Source organism: Rhinichthys klamathensis, unplaced genomic scaffold (genome assembly GCF_029890125.1).
Source record: "Rhinichthys klamathensis goyatoka isolate OS25496 unplaced genomic scaffold, OSU_Roscu_1.1 h1tg000004l_1, whole genome shotgun sequence".
NCBI lineage: Eukaryota > Metazoa > Chordata > Actinopteri > Cypriniformes > Leuciscidae > Rhinichthys > Rhinichthys klamathensis.
The window spans coordinates 6,872,054-6,895,506 of record NW_026606557.1 but is presented as its reverse complement, the minus strand read 5'-3'; the positions used below and the strand labels follow the sequence as shown (position 1 = coordinate 6,895,506).

The 23,453-nt window shown below is 39.3% G+C and overlaps 1 protein-coding gene across 3 annotated transcripts in view; it reads left to right on the top strand.

The window, feature by feature from the left end:
* Positions 1-23,453, top strand: part of LOC130086653 (hemicentin-1-like) — a 52,719-nt gene that overhangs the window by 24,619 nt on the left and 4,647 nt on the right. For all 3 annotated transcript variants that reach the window (XM_056252778.1, XM_056252753.1, XM_056252768.1), the window contains 3 exons: positions 20,244-20,510; positions 22,538-22,870; positions 22,994-23,245. In XM_056252778.1, coding sequence (XP_056108753.1) covers positions 20,244-20,510; positions 22,538-22,870; positions 22,994-23,245 — 852 coding nt within the window. The remainder of the gene's footprint in view (positions 1-20,243; positions 20,511-22,537; positions 22,871-22,993; positions 23,246-23,453) is intronic.

Here is a 23,453-nt window from a genome sequence, read left to right as displayed (position 1 = left end):
ATGAGCTTTGCTCACCCCGCCTCTCTGTTCTGTGCGTACACTGTTGTAACACAATAACCATAACGCATTGTTTATTATAAACGTGGGATTATGAATTATATTGAGAACGTCATACATAGAAAACATGCCGTAATGTACCCTGAGTGTAAACCTTAGACGCATTCATTGTGAAGCGTGCAGCTAGCGATTTGCAAAGATTAATATATTAATATAAAGTTTAATAAAACGTTACACTCACTTCCGTTCTTCTAGAGATTCAGCAGGAACACGAATATCTGGTACCGATCCTTTTTTCATGAGCAGCTTCTTAGCAAATCCAGCTTTAAACTGATCGTCGTTTATAAAGCAGTCTGGTGTGTGAAATGATTCGCGCAAACATGAGAGCATTGACGTTGCTCGTGGGGAATATTCCCTTCGAAAACAAACTCAGCCACTGCGTCTTCAGCGGTTCGGATTTAGGAACATTAAAATGACTGCTGTGTTCGTTATTACACCCAAGAACACAACACCACAATCGCTTAGACGCCATTCTGCTCATAGACAGTGCTCCAGCATGTCGACAATGACCGCGCCGGTCCGCGCGGACTATGATTGACAGCTCCCTCATGAGCGAGGGCGGGTCTGTGTTGAAATGCTCCTGTCAATCAAAAATCGTGGGAGGGGCGTGCGAGCTTGTGACGTCACAGGCTCGAACGGCTCGATTTGAGGCAGGGGAAAACCAGCCCAGTCTCATCCCAAGACGTCATATGACTGACGCTTTTGACCATACGTCAACATCCGACGTTTTAGGGTACCCTTTAACGTCAGTTAGATGACGCTATCTAATCCTAACCCTACCCCAGACCTAAACCTACGCGCGTCATCTAACTGACGCTAAAGGTAAAGCATCAGTTAGATGACGCCCCTAGGATGTTGATGTATGGTCAAAAGCGTCAGTCGTATGTAGGGTTGGGTACCGAAACTCGGTGCCAATAGGGAACCGGTTCCGACGTAAACGGTAGTAACCAGACCGAATAAGAACGACAATTTCGGTGCCTGATTTCGGTGCCTGACTTAATTAGGCACACACGCACACACACACACACGCACAGTCTCTTCTGTCTCGCATGCGCGCTCTTGTTCGCAAGGTTTGGCTGCATTTCATTTCACGTGTAAAATTACGCGTCAGAACGCCCTAGAATCAAGCCAATTGGCTATTGGCGCGGGCGCCGCCTCGACGCACGTACGTCGTCATATTATGTTGGCGCACGCGCGCCATCTGCTCCTCAGATTTCTCTGCCGAAAAAGGAAGCTGGTCGGCAGCGCGAGGAGCTTGGCAGCGTCTCGTTCCCTATTGAGAGAACATAGGTTACACCAGTAACCAGAGATGTTCTCTTTCATAGGTTCACTCAACGCTGCGTAGCTAAGAAGCAGTGGATTTGTATTTGTAGGCTGCTGTATCACGTGCCGTCTGAACTGACGCGCTACAGCGATCTGTCACATTTCAAAGAGCCAAAACGTTATTTATTGTGTGAATCTCGTAAAAATATTGACAGAATCTGACAGCTGTGGATTTGTTCCATATCAAAAGTAACCTTCTCTGTCTTGTCTATCGGTGTCCTCTTTGTCCGCGATTTTTCTCTGCGTGAGAAAATGGATGTGTGGCGTGAGAGCGTGTGAAAAGGGTCAATTGCGTGAGTCTCACGGTCAATGCGTGAGAGTTGGCAGCTCTGCCTGCTAGTAATCTCTATTAATCTCCAGTATTATTACATTGTTTGATACAATATTGTTTTATTTGATATTATGTATATGTGTAAAATGTAATGTAATTTTTTTTTTTTTATATTGGTTTTATTATTACCATATGTTACTTGTATTTATATTGTTTAAAGATTTAAGTTAATATTGTGTCCAGTTTGGCCCTGTAAATAAAAGGGTTTTATTTTTTTGATAAAGTGTGAGCGGTTTCGTTTTCTTAAAGGTGACCTATAATTCAAAATTGAATTTACCTTGGTATAGTCAAATAACAAGAGTTCAGTGCATGGACATGACATAGAGTGAATCTCAAACTGGACTGTTTTCGCGTTCTCATTTAATTCACGTTTATGAAAAACACCCCTGAAAAATGGTCGGTTCTCCACACAATACCGACTGTGACGCAATAGTCGGGATCATTAATATGTACGCCTCCAAATATTTGCATAATGCCAGCCCTCAATGCCAGGTGGAACTGCGCAGCCGAAGCATGGCAGTTGCTCAGTGTGGATGTACACATGAACACAAAAGTATTTTTTTAGTTCCTTCATGTGAGCCTCTGAAGAAACAATGGGTTAATTTTATTTTCTCTGGAAATTTCCAAAAATTTCACCGACTGTTTCCTCAACTTGGGCCAATACGACTTTTCTCCAGTGTTGTGACGTATTTCCGAGAGAAACGGAATACTAAATGAGGCAAAATAGTGGGCGTGGCTTTTTTCCAACTAGCACCTGATTGGATCTAGAAAAGTAGGTGTTTTCTACTGTCAGTTGGAGGGGCGTGGTTACGGATGTTAAGCAGACGCCCAAACCGTCAAACCTATGTCATCAGGGAAGGTCCTCCATTGCAGAGGGGAAGGGAAATTTCAGATTTTGATTAAAGATTACGAAGCCAAAAAAGATTTTTGTGTGGATTGACTTGTGCCAATGTAATTGTTCAAGTTCAGACAGGTAATCTTTCTCTCAAAATCGTTCAATACTGTTTATGCATCAGTAAGTCAAGCCAGTGACTAAAATATCAGCTTCACATCGTTTCTTTTAGTAGGATGAAAATAATCATATTTAAATTGTGAACAAATTATATACAGAAAGCATCAAAGAACAAACTTTCCACACAGCGCGAGTTTATCTGGACACTTGCCAAACTCGTTATGAAATCAATGACGCACGTTACTGCACAACGAAGCTCTTACTGTATTTACATCATCGTGTTTGCATTGGTGAAAGCAGAGAGAGTGCAGAAACTGCTTTGCAATGATAAGATCTTCATTCTCGCGATCAACACACTGTCATCTGCTCAATGCTCATCACGGCAACATTTTATGTGATGGGAATAGATCTAAATACTTTAAAAACATCTCACGATTCGTTAATCTCGATAGCTGTTATAGTAAAAACGTATAATAGCAGTAGTAAAAGTATTCGGGAGAGTTTCACATGTAATGCGTAGCTATTTCATATGCAAGCATGTCAGCCAATCACAGCAGTGGCCGCGGTTACACTGAATCCCACAGCAGACACGCCCCTTCAAACAGAGTGTTCAAATCAGAGGCTAAAAGCAGGCTAGGAAAAATGCCATTTATTTCTAAATTATGATTATTTTTTATCTAAAAAACATACTAACATTATAAGGGTAACCCAGGAAACATTATAAAATAATTTAAAAAACCATTCTAGGGCACCTTTAAGTACCGTTTCAAGAACCGTTTAAGCACCGGAACCGTTTAAAAAATACCGAGTAGGTACTGGTATCCGATAAAACCCAACCGATACCCAACCCTAGTCGTATGACAACTTGGGATGAGACTGTGTTAGGAAAACATATAAGGAGATTAAAACAAAACCACTGGATGGATTTTTATCATTATATGATGGTTGTGTACAGGCACTGCCAACACACATTTCAGTACAATCAACTTGTAAAAGTGCATGTACCATTATATGACCCCTTTAATAATAGTTACTAGATTGTTAATACTGTGTTACTCATTGGTTCTTGTGTAGTTAATCATTAACGAAGGAACCGTATTCTAAAGTGTTACCGAAAATTGTTATGAAAAACTGAATTAGCAGCAATTAGAGCTTGGACAGGGTTGCGGTTTCACACATTTAGTTTTCACACAAAGTCAGTGAGAATACACACAAGGTGTTATAAAAGAACATGTTAACCACAGCAAGCCATCTAGCCAGATAGTGATGTGCCACGAGTCTGTTTACCTCGTTGTGACAGTGAATGGCTGTGATGCCTTATGTGTTTTTTTTATTTTCTATTTAAAAAAACTACATTTTAAGGTGTTTTTCATTGAAAGTTCTGTCACTTGAGTCTGGTTTAGTTTAGTGACAGGGCCCTGAAACTCATACCGTCTTGTCTTTGTGCTCGAGCCATGCACTCTCTTGTCCATGTGCTTTGTTTTTATGTGCGGAACATGGTGTTCGGATCCCGGCACTCCTGTCTAGTTTGGTTTTGGTTCTGTGTCGGGGTTTGTACATTCATGCTCCATGTTTGAGAGCAGGGCCGGATTAAGAGTTCAGAGGCCCCTGGGCACAATGTCTTGTAGGCCCCCCCTTAGGCAGGCCAAATGTATATTTTGTCCAAGGACATTTTAATATTGCATTTACAGTTTTACTGACTTAAAAGGAACTTTGTTGTACTATGCTGGATTAAAGTTCATAAATGGTCGTTCTTTCCCATAGGAATTTGTAAAACTATGTTGGGTGGACCTCTGTGCCTCTAGGGGGGTTCGGGGGCATGCTCCCCCGCAAGAAAATTTTGTACATTTTAAGGTTAAATGCATCAATCTCGTGCTCTTTGAGAGATCAAAATTAGCTTCAACCCATGAACTGCTCGTTGAACAAAGAAAAAGCATTGATTTGCACCAGGACAATAAAGAGGGCTCAAACATCTTTTTAGTTATGACATATAGAGTCTCAAGTCTACATTACATTATCACTGGTGTTTTAGGATGCCAAACAATTATTAAAATAATGTAATAATGATTTATATAATTATTCCTATGACGTAAAATCCATATAGCCTATAAAATGTACTATATAAATGAAAATGAATATTTCAAAAGTATATTTTAGGCTACATTACACTATAATACAGGAAAATTAAAATGCTTTTGTCCTAATTTCTTCACTTGCAAGAAATAAACCCTTGAGCTTTTATTTAGGAGAAAACACCAGATAACCATGCTGATCGCGTGAGCAAAGAGCGCACTTTTCTTTAAATCACGCAGCACAAACAGGATGTCTATTCTTAAAGTCTAATGCTGTTTTATAAAGGCACAAAGACATATCATGGTTTCGATTTTAGTTCGTTGGCAAAATATAACGCTTGAGACCTTTATGTTAGGTTATACATTTTACATCTCATATGTGTTGGGAAAAGGGAGAGAGAGTTCGGCAAAAGGCGGATTCGAACTCGGGTCGAGCGCATCAAAAAGTGCTTTCGTGCACTTTACGCGCTACGACCTACGCCACTGCAACGAGGCTGAATCCAGCTTCTTATTCGCAGCTTCTTATTGACGCTATCCGTTCCACCTTAAATGACGCGAACATCCGCGTTTGCTGGCTTCTTATTGACGCTCAACTTAGGGACCGTGCGGTTTTCTCTTTTTCGCGTGTTTAAAGGGATTGTGTTACTTTTGGGTCTATATTCCGAATAAAATGATAATAAAAAATGTTTAAAAGCAAATAACACTGATATATCAGCGAAAATGGACTGTACAAATATTAAAGCACATAAATATAATTAGGCTACATTATTCTTTAATTATTGTATGTCATCAGATCAATTTAGGGACCGTGTGGTTTTTCACTTATTCACACTTATTAGAGACCCTGTTTGTATTGTTTATATTTTTCAGAAAAGAATAATAAAGTATTTTGAAAGGTAAATAAATAATAATAACACATAAATGTTTGTAAAAATATAATTAGGCCTACATTATTCTTTAATTATTGCAAATAACATCATTTGAATGTATTCAATACATTTTTTTATTTTATTATTATTATTACAAATTAGAATTTCACAAGGTACTGAGATTATGCTCCAGCTTGGATCCAGCCTCTAATGAAGACTTCAGATGACCCAGCACATTTGAATAGATGAAACCTACCCTTGCAAGGACTCCAGAACATCAAACATGAATGATTGTACAAAATGATCTATTTATAATTGCTTTAACATACACATTAATTTTGCTTAGATGCATATATGATATTTGTAAATACTATAATTTGTGGTATCTTATAACTGTACTTTCTGATATCATCTCATTAAATCCTATTGTGGTTTTGTAACATAGAAACCTGCATTTTCTGTAAAGCTGCCTTGAAATAATATGTATTGTGAAAAGGGTTACAAATGACTGTATGAATAAAAATTCAATTGCATTGACTTGAAAGTGCCATTGCATGGTTACTGTACATTAGAAAGATATGGACCCAATCTGACAAAATACAGAAGAGTTATCACATTGTTGGCCTATTTGGTTTTACTGATGTTTTACCCTGTATCTGCTTGAATATAATCATGCACAATTTCACGTTTTACTGTATAAAAAGCCATTGCATTGTTGGCTCAATTGGGGGCTCTACATCTTAGCTGTATTTGATGGAATTTTTTAATTTTGCACTTTAGACAGTGCACAATAAGCCGCCTAATGCATTTTCTGCCCAATTCGTGGCGCTGTTTCTCGGCCGCCTCAGAGGGTGCGTTAAATTTGACAAAGTCCCAATAGACTAGAGCTCCTACTCTGACGAAATCCACATTTTGAGCAGTTTTTACTGTAGATTTTTTTTTAATGAATTTTTTAATTTTGCACTTTAGACAGTGCACAATAAGCTGCCTAATGCACTTTCTGCCCATTTCGTGGCGCTGTTTCTCGGCCGCCTCAGAGGGTGCGTTAAATTTGACAAAGTCCCATTAGACTAGAGCTCCTACTCTAACGAAATCCAAATTTTGAGCAGTTTTTACTGTAGATTTGTTTTTTAATGAATTTTTGAATTTTGCTTTTTACAGTGCACAATAAGCGCCTAATGCATTTTCTGCCCAATCTGCGGCGCTGTTTCTCGGCTGCCTCAGAGGGTGCGTTAAATTTGACATTGTCCCATTAGACTAGAGCTCCTACTCTGACGAAATCCAAATTTTGAGCAGTTTTTACTGTAGATTTTTTTTTTAATGAATTTTTGAATTTTGCTTTTTACAGTGCACAATAAGCTGCCTAATGCGTTTTCTGCCCATTTCGTGGCGCTGTTTCTCGGCCGCCTCAGAGGGTGCGTTAAATTTGACATTGTCCCATTAGACTAGAGCTCCTACTCTGACAAAATCCACATTTTGAGCAGTTTTTACTGTAGAGTGTTTTTTTAATGAATTTTTGAATTTTGCTTTTTACAGTGCACAATAAGCTGCCTAATGCGTTTTCTGCCCATTTCGTGGCGCTGTTTCTCGGCCGCCTCGACAAAGTCCCATTAGACTAGAGCTCCTACTCTGACGAAATCCACATTTTGAGCAGTTTTTACTGTAGATTTTTTTTTTAATGAATTTTTGAATTTTGCACTTTAGACAGTGCACAATAATCTGCCTAATGCACTTTCTGCCCATTTTGTGGCGCTGTTTCTCGGCCGCCTCAGAGGGTGCGTTAAATTTGACAAAGTCCCATTAGACTAGTGCTCCTACTCTGACGAAATCCAAATTTTGAGCAGTTTTTACTGTAGAGTGTTTTTTTAAAGAATTTTTGAATTTTGCTTTTTACAGTGCACAATAAGCTGCCTAATGCGTTTTCTGCCCATTTCGTGGCGCTGTTTCTCGGCCGCCTCAGAGGGTGCGTTAAATTTGACATTGTCCCATTAGACTAGAGCTCCTACTCTGACAAAATCCACATTTTGAGCAGTTTTTACTGTAGAATATTTTTTTAAAGAATTTTTGAATTTTGCACTTTAGACAGTGCACAATAAGCTGCCTAATGCATTTTCTGCCCATTTCGTGGCGCTGTTTCTCGGCCGCCTCAGAGGGTGCGTTAAATTTGACAAAGTCCCATTAGACTAGAGCTCCTACTCTGACGAAATCCACATTTTGAGCAGTTTTTACTGTAGAATTTTTTTTTTTATGAATTTCTGAATTTTGCACTTTAGACAGTGCACAATAAGCTGCCTAATGCATTTTCTGCCCATTTTGTGGCGCTGTTTCTCGGCCGCCTCAGGGGGTGCGTTAAATTTGACAAAGTCCCATTAGACTAAAGCTCCTACTCTGACGAAATCCACATTTTGAGCAGTTTTTACTGTAGAATTTTTTTTTTTATGAATTTCTGAATTTTGCACTTTAGACAGTGCACAATAAGCTGCCTAATGCATTTTCTGCCCATTTCGTGGCGCTGTTTCTCGGCCGCCTCAGAGGGTGCGTTAAATTTGACAAAGTCCCATTAGACTAGTGCTCCTACTCTGACGAAATCCAAATTTTGAGCAGTTTTTACTGTAGAGTGTTTTTTTTATGAATTTTTTAATTTTGCACTTTAGACATTGCACAATAAGCTGCCTAATGCGTTTTCTGCCCATTTCGTGGCGCTGTTTCTCGGCCGCCTCAGAGGGTGCGTTAAATTTGACATTGTCCCATTAGACTAGAGCTCCTACTCTGACAAAATCCACATTTTGAGCAGTTTTTACTGTAGAATATTTTTTTAAAGAATTTTTGAATTTTGCACTTTAGACAGTGCACAATAAGCTGCCTAATGCATTTTCTGCCCATTTCGTGGCGCTGTTTCTCGGCCGCCTCAGAGGGTGCGTTAAATTTGACAAAGTCCCATTAGACTAGAGCTCCTACTCTGACGAAATCCACATTTTGAGCAGTTTTTACTGTAGAATTTTTTTTTTAATGAATTTCTGAATTTTGCACTTTAGACAGTGCACAATAAGCTGCCTAATGCATTTTCTGCCCATTTTGTGGCGCTGTTTCTCGGCCGCCTCAGGGGGTGCGTTAAATTTGACAAAGTCCCATTAGACTAAAGCTCCTACTCTGACGAAATCCACATTTTGAGCAGTTTTTACTGTAGAATTTTTTTTTTAATGAATTTCTGAATTTTGCACTTTAGACAGTGCACAATAAGCTGCCTAATGCATTTTCTGCCCATTTTGTGGCGCTGTTTCTCGGCCGCCTCAGAGGGTGCGTTAAATTTGACAAAGTCCCATTAGACTAAAGCTCCTACTCTGACGAAATCCACATTTTGAGCAGTTTTTACTGTAGATTTTTTTTTTATGAATTTTTTAATTTTGCACTTTAGACATTGCACAATAAGCTGCCTAATGCATTTTCTGCCCATTTCGTGGCGCTGTTTCTCGGCCGCCTCAGAGGGTGCGTTAAATTTGACATTGTCCCATTAGACTAGAGCTCCTACTCTGACGAAATCCAAATTTTGAGCAGTTTTTACTGTAGATTTTTTTTTTTATGAATTTTTGAATTTTGCTTTTTACAGTGCACAATAAGCTGCCTAATGCGTTTTCTGCCCATTTCGTGGCGCTGTTTCTCGGCCGCCTCAGAGGGTGCGTTAAATTTGACAAAGTCCCATTAGACTAGAGCTCCTACTCTGACGAAATCCACATTTTGAGCAGTTTTTACTGTAGATTTTTTTTTTTAATGAATTTTTGAATTTTGCAATTTAGACAGTGGACAATAAGCTGCCTAATGCATTTTCTGCCCATTCCGTGGCGCTGTTTCTCGGCCGCCTCAGAGGGTGCGTTAAATTTGACAAAGTCCCATTAGACTAGAGCTCCTACTCTAACGAAATCCAAATTTTGAGCAGTTTTTACTGTAGATTTGTTTTTTAATGAATTTTTTAATTTTGCTTTTTACAGTGCACAATAAGCCGCCTAATGCATTTTCTGCCCAATCTGCGGCGCTGTTTCTCGGCTGCCTCAGAGGGTGCGTTAAATTTGACATTGTCCCATTAGACTAGAGCTCCTACTCTGACGAAATCCACATTTTGAGCAGTTTTTACTGTAGATTTTTTTTTTAATGAATTTTTGAATTTTGCTTTTTACAGTGCACAATAAGCTGCCTAATGCGTTTTCTGCCCATTTCGTGGCGCTGTTTCTCGGCCGCCTCAGAGGGTGCGTTAAATTTGACATTGTCCCATTAGACTAGAGCTCCTACTCTGACGAAATCCAAATTTTGAGCAGTTTTTACTGTAGATTTTTTTTTTAATGAATTTTTGAATTTTGCTTTGTACAGTGCACAATAAGCCGCCTAATGCATTTTCTGCCCAATCTGCGGCGCTGTTTCTCGGCTGCCTCAGAGGGTGCGTTAAATTTGACATTGTCCCATTAGACTAGAGCTCCTACTCTGACGAAATCCAAATTTTGAGCAGTTTTTACTGTAGATTTTTTTTTTAATGAATTTTTGAATTTGGCTTTTTACAGTGCACAATAAGCTGCCTAATGCGTTTTCTGCCCATTTCGTGGCGCTGTTTCTCGGCCGCCTCAGAGGGTGCGTTAAATTTGACATTGTCCCATTAGACGAGAGCTCCTACTCTGACAAAATCCACATTTTGAGCAGTTTTTACTGTAGAATATTTTTTTTAATGAATTTCTGAATTTTGCACTTTAGACAGTGCACAATAAGCTGCCTAATGCATTTTCTGCCCATTTCGTGGCGCTGTTTCTCGGCCGCCTCAGAGGGTGCGTTAAATTTGACAAAGTCCCATTAGAGTAGAGCTACTACTCTGACGAAATCCAAATTTTGAGCAGTTTTTACTGTAGATTTTTTTTTTAATGAATTTTTGAATTTTGCTTTTTACAGTGCACAATAAGCCGCCTAATGCATTTTCTGCCCAATCTGCGGCGCTGTTTCTCGGCTGCCTCAGAGGGTGCGTTAAATTTGACATTGTCCCATTAGACTAGAGCTCCTACTCTAACGAAATCCACAATTTGAGCAGTTTTTACTGTATATTTTTTTTTAATGAATTTTTTAATTTAGCTTTTTACAGTGCACAATAAGCCGCCTAATGCATTTCTGCCCATTCTGCGGTGCTATTTCTCGGCCGCCTCAGAGGGTGCGTTAAATTTGACATTGTCCCATTATAATAGAGCTACTCCTCTAACGAAATCCAAATTTTGAACAGTTTTTACTGTAGAATATTATTTTTATGAGTCTTTGAACTTGGCACTTTACACAATGCACAATGAGCCACCTAATACATTTTCTGCCCATCTTGCGGCGCTGTTTCTCGGCCGCCTCAGAGGGTGCGTTAAATTGGACATTGTCCCATAATAGGACAGCTGTTCCTGTAACGAAATCCAAATTTTGAGCAGTTTCTACTGTATACATTTTTTTAAATGATTTCTTTAATTTAGCATTTTTCAGTGCACAATAAGCCGCCTAACACATTTTCTGCCCATTTCGCGGCGCTGTTTCTCGGCCGCCTCAGAGGTTGCGTTAAATTGGACATTATCCTATTATAGGACAGCTGTTCCTCTGATGAAATCCACAGTTTGAGCAGTTTTTACTGTAGAATTTTTTTTCTATGAATCTTTTAATTTTGCATTTTACAGTGCACAAAGAGCCGCCAAATACATTTTCTGCCCAGTTCGGGGCGCTGTTTCACGGCCGCCTCAGAGGGTGCATTAAATTGGACATCGTCCCATTATAACAGAGCTACTCCTTTAACGAAATCCAAATTTTGAGCAGTTTTTACTGTAGAATATTATTTTTATAAGTCTTTGAACTTGGCACTTTACACAATGCACAATGAGCCGCCTAATACATTTTCTGCCCATTTCACGGCGCTGTTTCTCGGCCGCATCAGAGGGTGCGTTAAATTTGACATTATCCTATTATAGTAGAGCTACTCCTCTAACGAAATCCACATTTTAAACAGGTTTTACTTTAGATTTTTTTTACTGTGGAATTATTGTTTTATGAAGCTTTGGACTTGACTTTTCACAATGCACAGAGCGTATTGCCTTAGGCCCAATTGGTGGCGCTGTTTCTTGGCCGCCTCAGAGGGTGCGTTAAAGTGGACATTGTCCCGTTATAGGACAGCTGTTCTTAATGAATTCCAAATCTGGAACAGTTTTTACTGTGGAATTATTGTTTTGTGAAGCTTTGAACTCATAACACACTGCAGAAAGGCGTATTTGTGCATTGTGTAATGTGTCATGTTAATTGATTGATTGGTTAATGAGTGTGCTCCCAATTATTGTGGATTCCTCTCAAGTGTGTTTGTCATGTGTCCATGCCATGTGATGTTCTATTTAAGCTGCACCTGTAGCAATAATTGATTGTGTATTCTCACTGCAACCTGTGTAATGGTGTGTTCACACCGAACGCGAATAGAGCGTCAAATACGCGTCTATCGCGTTTAGTTAGACGCTTGAACATTCGCTCGAGTTCAAAATTTTCAACTTGCGCGGAGGACATTTGCGGCAAACGCGTCGCCCAATTCGCGTCATTCGCAACGCCCGGCGCGAATGATGCGTCTATTCGCGTCTTTGCATTGACTTTGTATGTAATCTACTCGCCCAAATAATTAAATTCGCGTTCGGTGTGAACACACCATAAAGCATGATTATTCTCTGTCTTTAACAGGTATCTAGTCAAGCTATGTTTAACATGTCAAGGTAAAAAATTCATACAAAAAAGAATTCTACAGTAAAAACTGCTTAAAATTTGTTTTTCGTTAGAGTAGTAGCTCTACTATAATGGGATAATGTCCAATTTAACGCACCCTCTGAGGCAGGCGAGAAACAGCGCCGCGAATTGGGCAGAAAATGTATTAGGCAGCTCATTGTGCATTGTGTAAAGTGCCAAGTTCAAAGATTCATAAAAATAATATTCTACAGTAAAAACTACTCAACATCTGGATTCCATTAGAGGAACAGCACTACTATAATGGCATAATGTCAAATTTAACGCACCCTCTGAGGCAGCCGAGAAACAGTGCAGCAGATTGGGCAGAAAATGCATTAGGCAGCTTATTGTGCACTGTCTTAAGAGCAAAATTAAAAAATTCATTAAAAAAAAATTCGACAGTAAAAACTGCTCAAAATGTGGATTTCGTCAGAGTAGGAGCTCTAGTCTAACAGGACAATATCAAATTTAACGCACCCTCTGAGGCAGCCGAGAAACAGCGCCGCAGATTGGGCAGAAAATACATTAGGCGGCTTATTGTGCACTGTAAAAAGCAAAATTCAAAAATTAATTAAAATAAAAATTCTACAGTAAAAACTGCTCAAAATTTGGATTTCGTTAGAGTAGTAGCTCTACTCTAATGGGACTTTGTCAAATTTAACGCACCCTCTGAGGCGGCCGAGAAACAGCGCCACGAATTGGGCAGAAAATGCATTAGGCAGCTTATTGTGCACTGTCTTAAGTGCAAAATTAAAAAATTCATTAAAAAAAATTTCGACAGTAAAAACTGCTCAAAATGTGGATTTCGTCAGAGTAGGAGCTCTAGTCTAATAGGACAATATCAAATTTAACGCACCCTCTGAGGCAGCCGAGAAACAGCGCCGCAGATTGGGCAGAAAATGCATTAGGCGGCTTATTGTGCACTGTAAAAAGCAAAATTCAAAAATTCATTAAAATAAAATTCTACAGTAAAAACTTTTCAAAATTTGGATTTCGTTAGAGTAGTAGCTCTACTCTTTTGGGACTTTGTCAAATTTAACTCACCCTCTGAGACGGCCGAGAAACAGCGCCACGAAATGGGCAGAAAATGCATTAGGCAGCTTATTTTGCTCTGTCTAAAGTGGAAAATTCAAAACTTCATAAAAATAAAATTCTACAGTAAAAACTGCTCAAAATTTGGATTTCGTTAGAGTAGGAGCTCTAGTCTAATGGGACTTTGTCAAATTTAACGCACCCTCTGAGGCGGCCGAGAAACAGCGCCACGAAATGGGCAGAAAACGCATTAGGCAGCTTATTGTGCACTGTAAAAAGCAAAATAAAAAAATTCATTAAAAAAAAAATCTACAGTAAAAACTGCTCAAAATGTGGATTTCGTCAGAGTAGGAGCTCTAGTCTAATGGGACTTTGTCAAATTTAACGCACCCTCTGAGGCGGCCGAGAAACAGCGCCACGAAATGGGCAGAAAATGCATTAGGCAGCTTATTGTGCACTGTCTAAAGTGCAAAATTAAAAAAATTCATTAAAAAAAACATTTACAGTAAAAACTGCTCAAAATGTGGATTTCGTCAGAGTAGGAGCTGTAGTCTAATGGGACTTTGTCAAATTTAACGCACCCTCTGAGGCGGCCGAGAAACAGCGCCACGAATTGGGCAGAAAATGCATTAGGCAGCTTATTGTGCACTGTCTAAAGTGCAAAATTAAAAAATTCATTAAAAAAAAAATCTACAGTAAAAACTGCTCAAAATGTGGATTTCGTCAGAGTAGGAGCTGTAGTCTAATGGGACTTTGTCAAATTTAACGCACCCTCTGAGGCGGCCGAGAAACAGCGCCACGAATTGGGCAGAAAATGCATTAGGCAGCTTATTGTGCACTGTCTAAAGTGCAAAATTAAAAAATTCATTAAAAAAAAAATCTACAGTAAAAACTGCTCAAAATGTGGATTTCGTCAGAGTAGGAGCTGTAGTCTAATGGGACTTTGTCAAATTTAACGCACCCTCTGAGGCGGCCGAGAAACAGCGCCACGAATTGGGCAGAAAATGCATTAGGCAGCTTATTGTGCACTGTCTAAAGTGCAAAATTAAAAAATTCATTAAAAAAAAAATCTACAGTAAAAACTGCTCAAAATGTGGATTTCGTCAGAGTAGGAGCTCTAGTCTAATGGGACTTTGTCAAATTCAACGCACCCTCTGAGGCGGCCGAGAAACAGCGCCACGAATTGGGCAGAAAATGCATTAGGCAGCTTATTGTGCACTGTCTAAAGTGCAAAATTCAAAAATTCATTAAAAAAATATTCTACAGTAAAAACTGCTCAAAATGTGGATTTTGTCAGAGTAGGAGCTCTAGTCTAATGGGACAATGTCAAATTTAACGCACCCTCTGAGGCGGCCGAGAAACAGCGCCACGAAATGGGCAGAAAACGCATTAGGCAGCTTATTGTGCACTGTCTAAAGTGCAAAATTCAAAAATTCATTAAAAAAAAAATCTACAGTAAAAACTGCTCAAAATGTGGATTTCGTCAGAGTAGGAGCTCTAGTCTAATGGGACTTTGTCAAATTTAACGCACCCTCTGAGGCGGCCGAGAAACAGCGCCACGAATTGGGCAGAAAATGCATTAGGCAGCTTATTGTGCACTGTCTAAAGTGCAAAATTCAAAAATTCATTAAAAAAAAAATCTACAGTAAAAACTGCTCAAAATGTGGATTTTGTCAGAGTAGGAGCTCTAGTCTAATGGGACAATGTCAAATTTAACGCACCCTCTGAGGCAGCCGAGAAACAGCGCCGCAGATTGGGCAGAAAATGCATTAGGCGGCTTATTGTGCACTGTAAAAAGCAAAATTCAAAAATTCATTAAAATAAAATTCTACAGTAAAAACTGCTCAAAATTTGGATTTCGTTAGAGTAGGAGCTCTAGTCTAATGGGACTTTGTCAAATTTAACGCACCCTCTGAGGCGGCCGAGAAACAGCGCCACGAAATGGGCAGAAAATGCATTAGGCAGCTTATTGTGCACTGTCTAAAGTGCAAAATTCAAAAATTCATTAAAATAAAATTCTACAGTAAAAACTGCTCAAAATGTGGATTTCGTCACAGTAGGAGCTCTAGTCTAATGGGACAATGTCAAATTTAACACACCCTCTGAGGCGGCCGAGAAACAGCGCCACGAATCAGGCAGAAAATGCATTAGGCAGCTTATTGTGCACTGTCTAAAGTGCAAAATTAAAAAATTCCATCAAATACAGCTAAGATGTAGAGCCCCCAATTGAGCCAACAATGCAATGGCTTTTTATACAGTAAAACGTGAAATTGTGCATGATTAGGCTATATTCAAGCAGATACAGGGTAAAACATCAGTAAAACCAAATAGGCCAACAATGTGATAACTCTTCTGTATTTTGTCAGATTCATTGGGTCCATATCTTTCTAATGTACAGTAACCATGCAATGGCACTTTCAAGTCAATGCAATTGAATTTAATTCATACAGTCATTTGTATAACCCTTTTCACAATACATATAATTTCAAGGCAGCTTTACAGAAAATGCAGGTTTCTATGTTACAAAACCACAATAGGATTTAATGAGATGATATCAGAAAGTACAGTTATAAGATACCACAAATTATAGTATTTACAAATATCATATATGCATCTAAGCAAAATTAATGTGTATGTTAAAGCAATTATAAATAGATCATTTTGTATAATCATTCATGTTTGATGTTCTGGAGTCCTTGCAAGGGTAGGTTTCATCTATTCAAATGTGCTGGGTCATCTGAAGTCTTCATAAGAGGCTGGATCCAAGCTGGAGCATAATCTCAGTAGGCTACCTTGTGAAATTCTAATTTGTAATAATAATAATAAAAAATAAAAAAAAACATGTATTGAATACATTCAAATGATGTTATTTGCAATAATTAAAGAATAATGTAGGCCTAATTATATTTTTACAGACATTTATGTGTTATTATTATTTATTTACCTTTCAAAATACTTTATTATTCTTTTCTGAAAAATATAAACAATACAAACAGGGTCTCTAATAAGTGTGAATAAGTGAAAAACCACACGGTCCCTAAATTGAGCTGATGACATACAATAATTAAAGAATAATGTAGCCTAATTATATTTATGTGCTTTAATATTTGTACAGTCCATTTTCGCTGATATATCAGTGTTATTTGCTTTTAAACATTTTTTATTATAATTTTATTCGGAATATAGACCCAAAAGTAACACAATCCCTTTAAAAACGCGAAAAAGAGAAAACCGCACGGTCCCTAAGTTGAGCGTCAATAAGAAGCCAGCAAACGCGGAAGTTCGCGTCATTTAAGGTGGAACGGATAGCGTCAATAAGAAGCTGCGAATAAGAAGCTGGATTCAGCCTCGTGCCACTGCAGCTATTCCGTGACAGGCGTCTTTTTGCTAAAAGTTTGCACTTAGTGCAAATATACGCTCCGTTCTCTAAAATACATTTTATCAGACCGGCCCTCGTGGCCTCGAAACACTACCGGGCCACCGGGGAAACTCCCGACTCTTCCGATTGCCACTCCGCCCGTGGTGCCCAGGGCCCCTTAGATGTCGTGGGCCCCTGGGCAAGTGCCCAGTTGCCCTAATGGTTAATCCGGCCCTGTTTGAGAGCACGGCTTGAGTGTTCATTCACTCTTGTCTCGCGCGTTTTTGTAGAGTGCCTGGTTTATGTTTTCATTTGCCGGGCGTTCTTGTGTTGTCGTGTTCTATGTAGCACGTGGTGGTTCGTGTTTTCATCGGCTGCGTGCTTTCATGTTATGATTTGTGGGAACATGCGGCTTGTGGGTGTTCTCATTAGCTACGTGTTCGTGTCATATTTTGTTTGAGCACATGGCCAGCGAACTCTTTTAGTATACGCGGTTTTATGAATATTCAAATTAGCCCTGCCTCCACTCACTCACACCAGCTTAGAGATCCACTCGTTGACGATCACACGTTGACCTGATTGGTTACAAGGTAGTTTGTGACGTCAAAAACACCAGCGATTTCAAACCGCGTTTTTGAGACTGTCTTTGGTTCACTGCAGTTTTAAGGAGAAAATACTCTGCAATGGTGTTGACTTATGAATTTAGACATATAAACAACATTAAAAACTTGATTTCCACCACAGGGGGCTTTTAACACACTTCTTGTTATCTGATTATTGGTTAATTTGTCCCAACTGTCCTCATTACCCTCCTAATTTGCTCTCTTACTTATTCTCTGTTCGAGTCCTGTCCTGCCTGATACTGTGAACTGTGTCCAGTCCTGCTTTGTACAGATGGTCGGTCTTGGTTTTGTTTTATTTTATTAATAATAAAAAGAAAACCCATCACTGAGTCCTTGCCTCATCCCTCAACCCCTACCCTGACAGAGGAGCCATCTTAGAGACCATAATATCATATAGAGACTTGTTTACTGGCCATCCACAACCAACCATTTTTTTTATGTTTGATGTGAACATGAACAAAAACGAATTACTGTAGCGGCTATGTGATTGTTATGAAACTTTCTAAATCACTGTGGAGTCATTTAACACCCAAGGAAGTAATTATTACTTTAAACATAATTCTAAACCTCGTACTTTTTAAAGGTGACCTATAATTCAAAATTGAATTTACCTTGGTATAGTCAAATAACAAGAGTTCAGTGCATGGACATGACATAGAGTGAATCTCAAACTGGACTGTTTTCGCGTTCTCATTTAATTCACGTTTATGAAAAACGGTCGGTTCTCCACACAATACCGACTGTGACGCAATAGTCGGGATCATTAATATGTACGCCTCCAAATATTTGCATAATGCCAGCCCTCAATGCCAGGCGGAACTGCGCAGCCGAAGCATGGCAGTTGCTCAGTGTGGATGTACACATGAACACAAAAGTATTTTTTAGTTCCTTCATCTGAGCCTCTGAAACAATGGGTTAATTTTATTTTCTCTGGAAATTTTCAAACATTTCACCGACTGTTTCCTCAACTTGGGCCAATACAGAGCTGGCCTCGGATCGAGCTACCAAGCAACACTTTCTGATGTGTAATTGTTCAAGTTCAGACAGGTAATCTTTCTCTCAAAATCGTTCAATACTGTTTATGCATCAGTAAGTCAAGCCAGTGACTAAAATATCAGCTTCACATCGTTTCTTTTAGTAGGATGAAAATAATCGTATTTAAATTGTGAACAAATTATATACAGAAAGCGATCAAAGAACAATCTTTCCACACAGCGCGAGTTTATCTCGACACTTGCCAAACTCGTTATGAAATCAATGACGCACGTTACTGCACAACGAAGCTCTTACTGTATTTACATCATCGTGTTTGCATTGGTGAAAGCAGAGAGAGTGCAGAAACTGCTTTGCAATGATAAGATCTTCATTCTCGCGATCAACACACTGTCATCTGCTCAATGCTCATCACGGCAACATTTTATGTGATGGGAATAGATCTAAATACTTTAAAAACATCTCACGATTCGTTAATCTCGATAGCTGTTATAGTAAAAACGTATAATAGCAGTAGTAAAAGTATTCGGGAGAGAGTTTCACATGTAATGCGTTGCTATTTCATATGCAAGCATGTCAGCCAATCACAGCAGTGGCCGCGGTTACACTGAATCCCACAGCAGACACGCCCCTTCAAACAGAGTGTTCAAATCAGAGGCTAAAAGCAGGCTAGGAAAAATGCCATTTATTTCTAAATTATGATTATTTTTTATCTAAAAAACATACTAACATTATAAGGGTAACCCAGGAAACATTATAAAATAATAAAAAAAAACATTCTAGGGCACCTTTAAATGAAGACTTCTTTTTGTCTCTTTTGTGTGATGTATAACACAGTGACCTGAGCGACTTCAGTTTGCCAAAGCTTCCTGTGAGTGAGTGTTGGCATAGCAACCTGCCTGCAGCGAAGCATTTTAAGACAGCTAGCCGGAACTCAGTAGATTTCAGACCAACATAAATGCATAAACGGTGACATCTCTGTGAGGTATAGAAATAATGACAATTCACTGAGTAATCTTCAAATTGAATATAGTCTGTGGATGATGCATGTTGTGATCCACCTAAACAATCAACATATTAGTGTAATTGGCAACTTTTAGTTGAAAGACAAATTAGTTGCTAATCCGATTATAAACCTATAGACATTCTAATTTAAGGATTCATTAATAATGAATCTCATTTCAGCCTTCAGTACACTACTCTCAGATGTGATAAATAAAGACTGACACTTTACAAGAAACAGGGGGGCGAATGCGAAATATTAAAGTGTGAGCAGAGGGAGAGCTGATTCTAATGAGGCCCACTGCTTCAATTCCCCCTTCAGGCCTTTCAGTACAAGGGAAGGCTTTTGTTGGCTCTCACAGTTCAGTTTTTAGTTGCCAAGCAAGACCGAGTCGGAATTCCTCTCGCCTCTGTGTCCGGAATATAGCAGATTTCCACCAATTTCATCAAAATGGAAAACAATCTCTTATGCTTTCTTGGTCTGTCCATTATCGGAATAGGTAAGATGTTGCAGTGTGCAAATAACGCTAGTTGTTTTATAGTATTTCAGGTTAACTATTATGCAGTGTATATCTGTTCAAGTACCATAACAGTTGCTAAATTCTTATGAAAACCTACAGAATTTTTCTCAACATGTGTAAAGTTTGCTCGAGAAATATTTTATATTATACTTTATAAACTGTGGTTTCTGAATGTAATGTGTTAGTAAGATAATGAGTTACAGTTACATTTACATTCAGTTGGATAGCATTCTGGTTGGCTGCACAATAATTTATTTTTAATATGCAAGAAAATGTTTAAATCTTCTTCATATAGTTGCATTCATCTGATAAATGTGATTTTGATGATATTCTGATGCACACCTCCTTCAGTGTCAGGTGACAGTTGCTCCCTAGAGATCTCTCCCTCCAGAGTAGTGGTGAAATTTGGGGATGCGGTGTCGGTCAGCTGTGTGGCCTCTCGTCCAGTACGTGTGCTGGGATGGGAATCAGTCATTGCCGCATCACACACTCAGCGTGACCTCAGCGTTCAGTGGCGGGTGGACAGCTTGACTGACTGGATTGAGGAGCCAATCTGCTATGGTGTTTTTTTCACTGCACCCAGGCAGTGTGAGGAAAAACTTAACCTGGTTCTATACAGTAAGTACAGTATTTAAAATCACCATCTGAAATGTAAGTAATTGTTCCGTAATTACATTAAACCTAGCATATGTATATGCAACCTCATTGGATAAACATGCCTGTGTACAATATTGCAAAAATATAACTATACGTACAATTTACTGCCGTTTACAGCTGGAATTAACATTGTAATGCTGAGCTGACTCAGAAAGGGGAAAGCTGGATCCAAATACAGTGTTAATTATTTACAAAAAAATAAGGCTTAAACTATTAGTGAAACACAGAACATCTAGCCTGGTTAAAACCAGACCATTCTCAGTTGTAACTGAGTTATGGTCTGGCAAAGCGTCAGACAAATCATTTCCAGAGGGGCGTCACCAACGGACGTCGCGGATAGACCTAAACCCAATCAGAGCGATGAAGGAGATGACGTATGCAGAGCGGCGGAGAAACATCTCCGAGTGTTGTTCTTTGCTCGGTTTTTAACAAAAAGGAAACGTTCAAATCGCTTAAAACAGACGCGATAGCTGATTCGAACGAGTGATGTTCGACGGCGGCATCCATCTCTGTAATGTAAGCTACAAAATCTGCTTCAAAATCCCAGCGCTGTCGTCATCGTGTAAAGCCCGCCCCAACGTTTCTGATTGGTGCCTCGATTTCGACGGATTGGAAATGGGCTTGAATGAGCTCTTTGCCAGACTATCTTTCAGAGCAAATCTAAATTTGCCGGAAGTTGTCTGGGTTTTCCCAGGCTACAGAACATCAGGAGCAGAACTGAAATCTCAGAGTAACGAAGAACAAAACTGAGCACAACAACAAAACAGCCAACACCGGACAAGACCTGACAAAGAACACGGAAAACACTTTAAATAGGCTACATGAGATAATGAGGGGCTGACAAGGGACAGATGAAGGTGATGAGTAGGGTTGCTATGGTGGCAAACAAGGGTACAAAGCTAACAGGGAACTAAACACATGAACAGCGAAACAAACAGAAAACACATCAACTCAACATCAAGTAACACAAAACCGGGGAAACAAGACCGGAATGTAACAAACATAAATGGCAGTCAAAAAAAATAACAACAACCTTTTCACACAAATTATGGGCCAGATTATACAAGGAATAATTGACGATTGAATTATTAGAAAATAATGCACACCGAAGGTGGTAATGCGGTCATAACGCGAAGCAGATTATCTTTCAATAATTCAATGGCCCAGTCGATTATCGAGTCAATTATCCTGCTTGTACTACAGGTAACTCACCTCAAAACAATGTTCAGATGATGTATTTGTCCTTAAAAAGCTCTTGTGTGTACGACTAATTTCTTACACATCTAACCAAGCCTCCATTGCTAATTTCAAAACGTTATTTTAGAGCTATGAGCGCAGTTAGAGAGAGAGAGAGAGAGAGAGAGAGAGAGAGAGAGAGAGAGAGACTCATTTGTACGGATTTTCCGATGTAGCAAATTGCTCGGTAGCTCAAATGGTACAGCATTACACAATATTTGCGACGTGAAGCGCTCAGGTACGAGTCAAGATAAAAACTTAGAAGCAAGCTAAAAGGCTGTTTTAGAAAATGCGTTTTTATCTTACATGTTTTAACACTATCAATTAGGTTTATGTGTAACGTGTACGTTAATTTCAAACGCGATAGAGCATTAGCACCACCCACCATTCATTTCTGAACTGCCTTGAAACGTACAACCTTAGTAAAAAGTTTTCCAATGAGCCTGTGTGGTAGCATTTTTAAGAGAATATGAGCAGAACTCAGATTTCGAGAGCTCTGGCGGAGAAAAATATTATCAGTCAATAATGAGAGTGAGTATGATGACACAGTTTTCATTTTGGGAGTGAACTATTCCTTTACTTTTGGTTACTAAGTGGTTTTTATCATGATTAAACAAGAATAACAGCTCGTGCCAGAAACAGACCAGCATACAAAACAAGACCACTTGAAATTTAACTGGTCTAAATTAATATGCTTGTTTGAATATCCTCATTAAATACCATTGATTAAATTGCCAATTGTCTTCACACAGAGAAACCAGACAGCGTGTCCATAAGTTTAGTGAATCACAGCAGTCCAGTGGTGGTGGGAAGAGAGTACCAGCTACAGTGTGAGGTGCAGAACGTCGCACCTGTTCAGTACCTTGTTTTAAGATGGTACAGAGGACAAACCGAGGTTTACAACCACTCGTTCTCAGAGTTATCCCCTGCGACGCCAGTCCAGGTGTCCTCCACCTTGCTGATTGTCCCAAACAGAGCTGATGATGGAGCTCAGTACAGGTGTGAAGCAGAGCTGGAACTGGGAGCAGAAGGACCTCGACCTCCTCCAACAGTTCAGTCTGAAGTTCTCAACATTGCTGTTCAATGTAAGTGAATAAAAGCACCAACACCCAATAGTTCAAACATTTGATTTTATTTAGATGTTAATAGCTATCAATGTGAACGTGCTTTTTTGAATGCATGCTACATTTTTTTTTTTTTTTTATCAGACCCGCCTGACTTCCGCAGTCCAGAGGAAGAGATACTGGAAATCAGTGAAGATAGTGAAATGGTACTGGATTGTACTGCGGAGGGTAACCCGCCTCCTGTGTATATCTGGACTTCATCAAACCTTCAGGAAAAGGCTGATAACCAGCCTGTTTTGACAGCTGCATCTTTGGGCCCAGGGGTGTATACATGCACTGCGTCTAATATCCTGGGGAAAAGGAGCAAACAGTTTGTCATCAAACACAAATCAAAAGGTGAGAGCAATCAAACCACATTAGAAATTTCCACATTTCCACAAACCACATTTCTCAGACACTGAGGCAAATATTTTAGGGTTCACTTCATTTTAACTGTATGTAAAACTTAAATAACTAAATAACAAACATGCTGCAATGCATGCTGGTCTAAATAAGGTGCAAATATGTACCATTGAATACTGCCCTAAGCTTCTAGTGCCCTGAA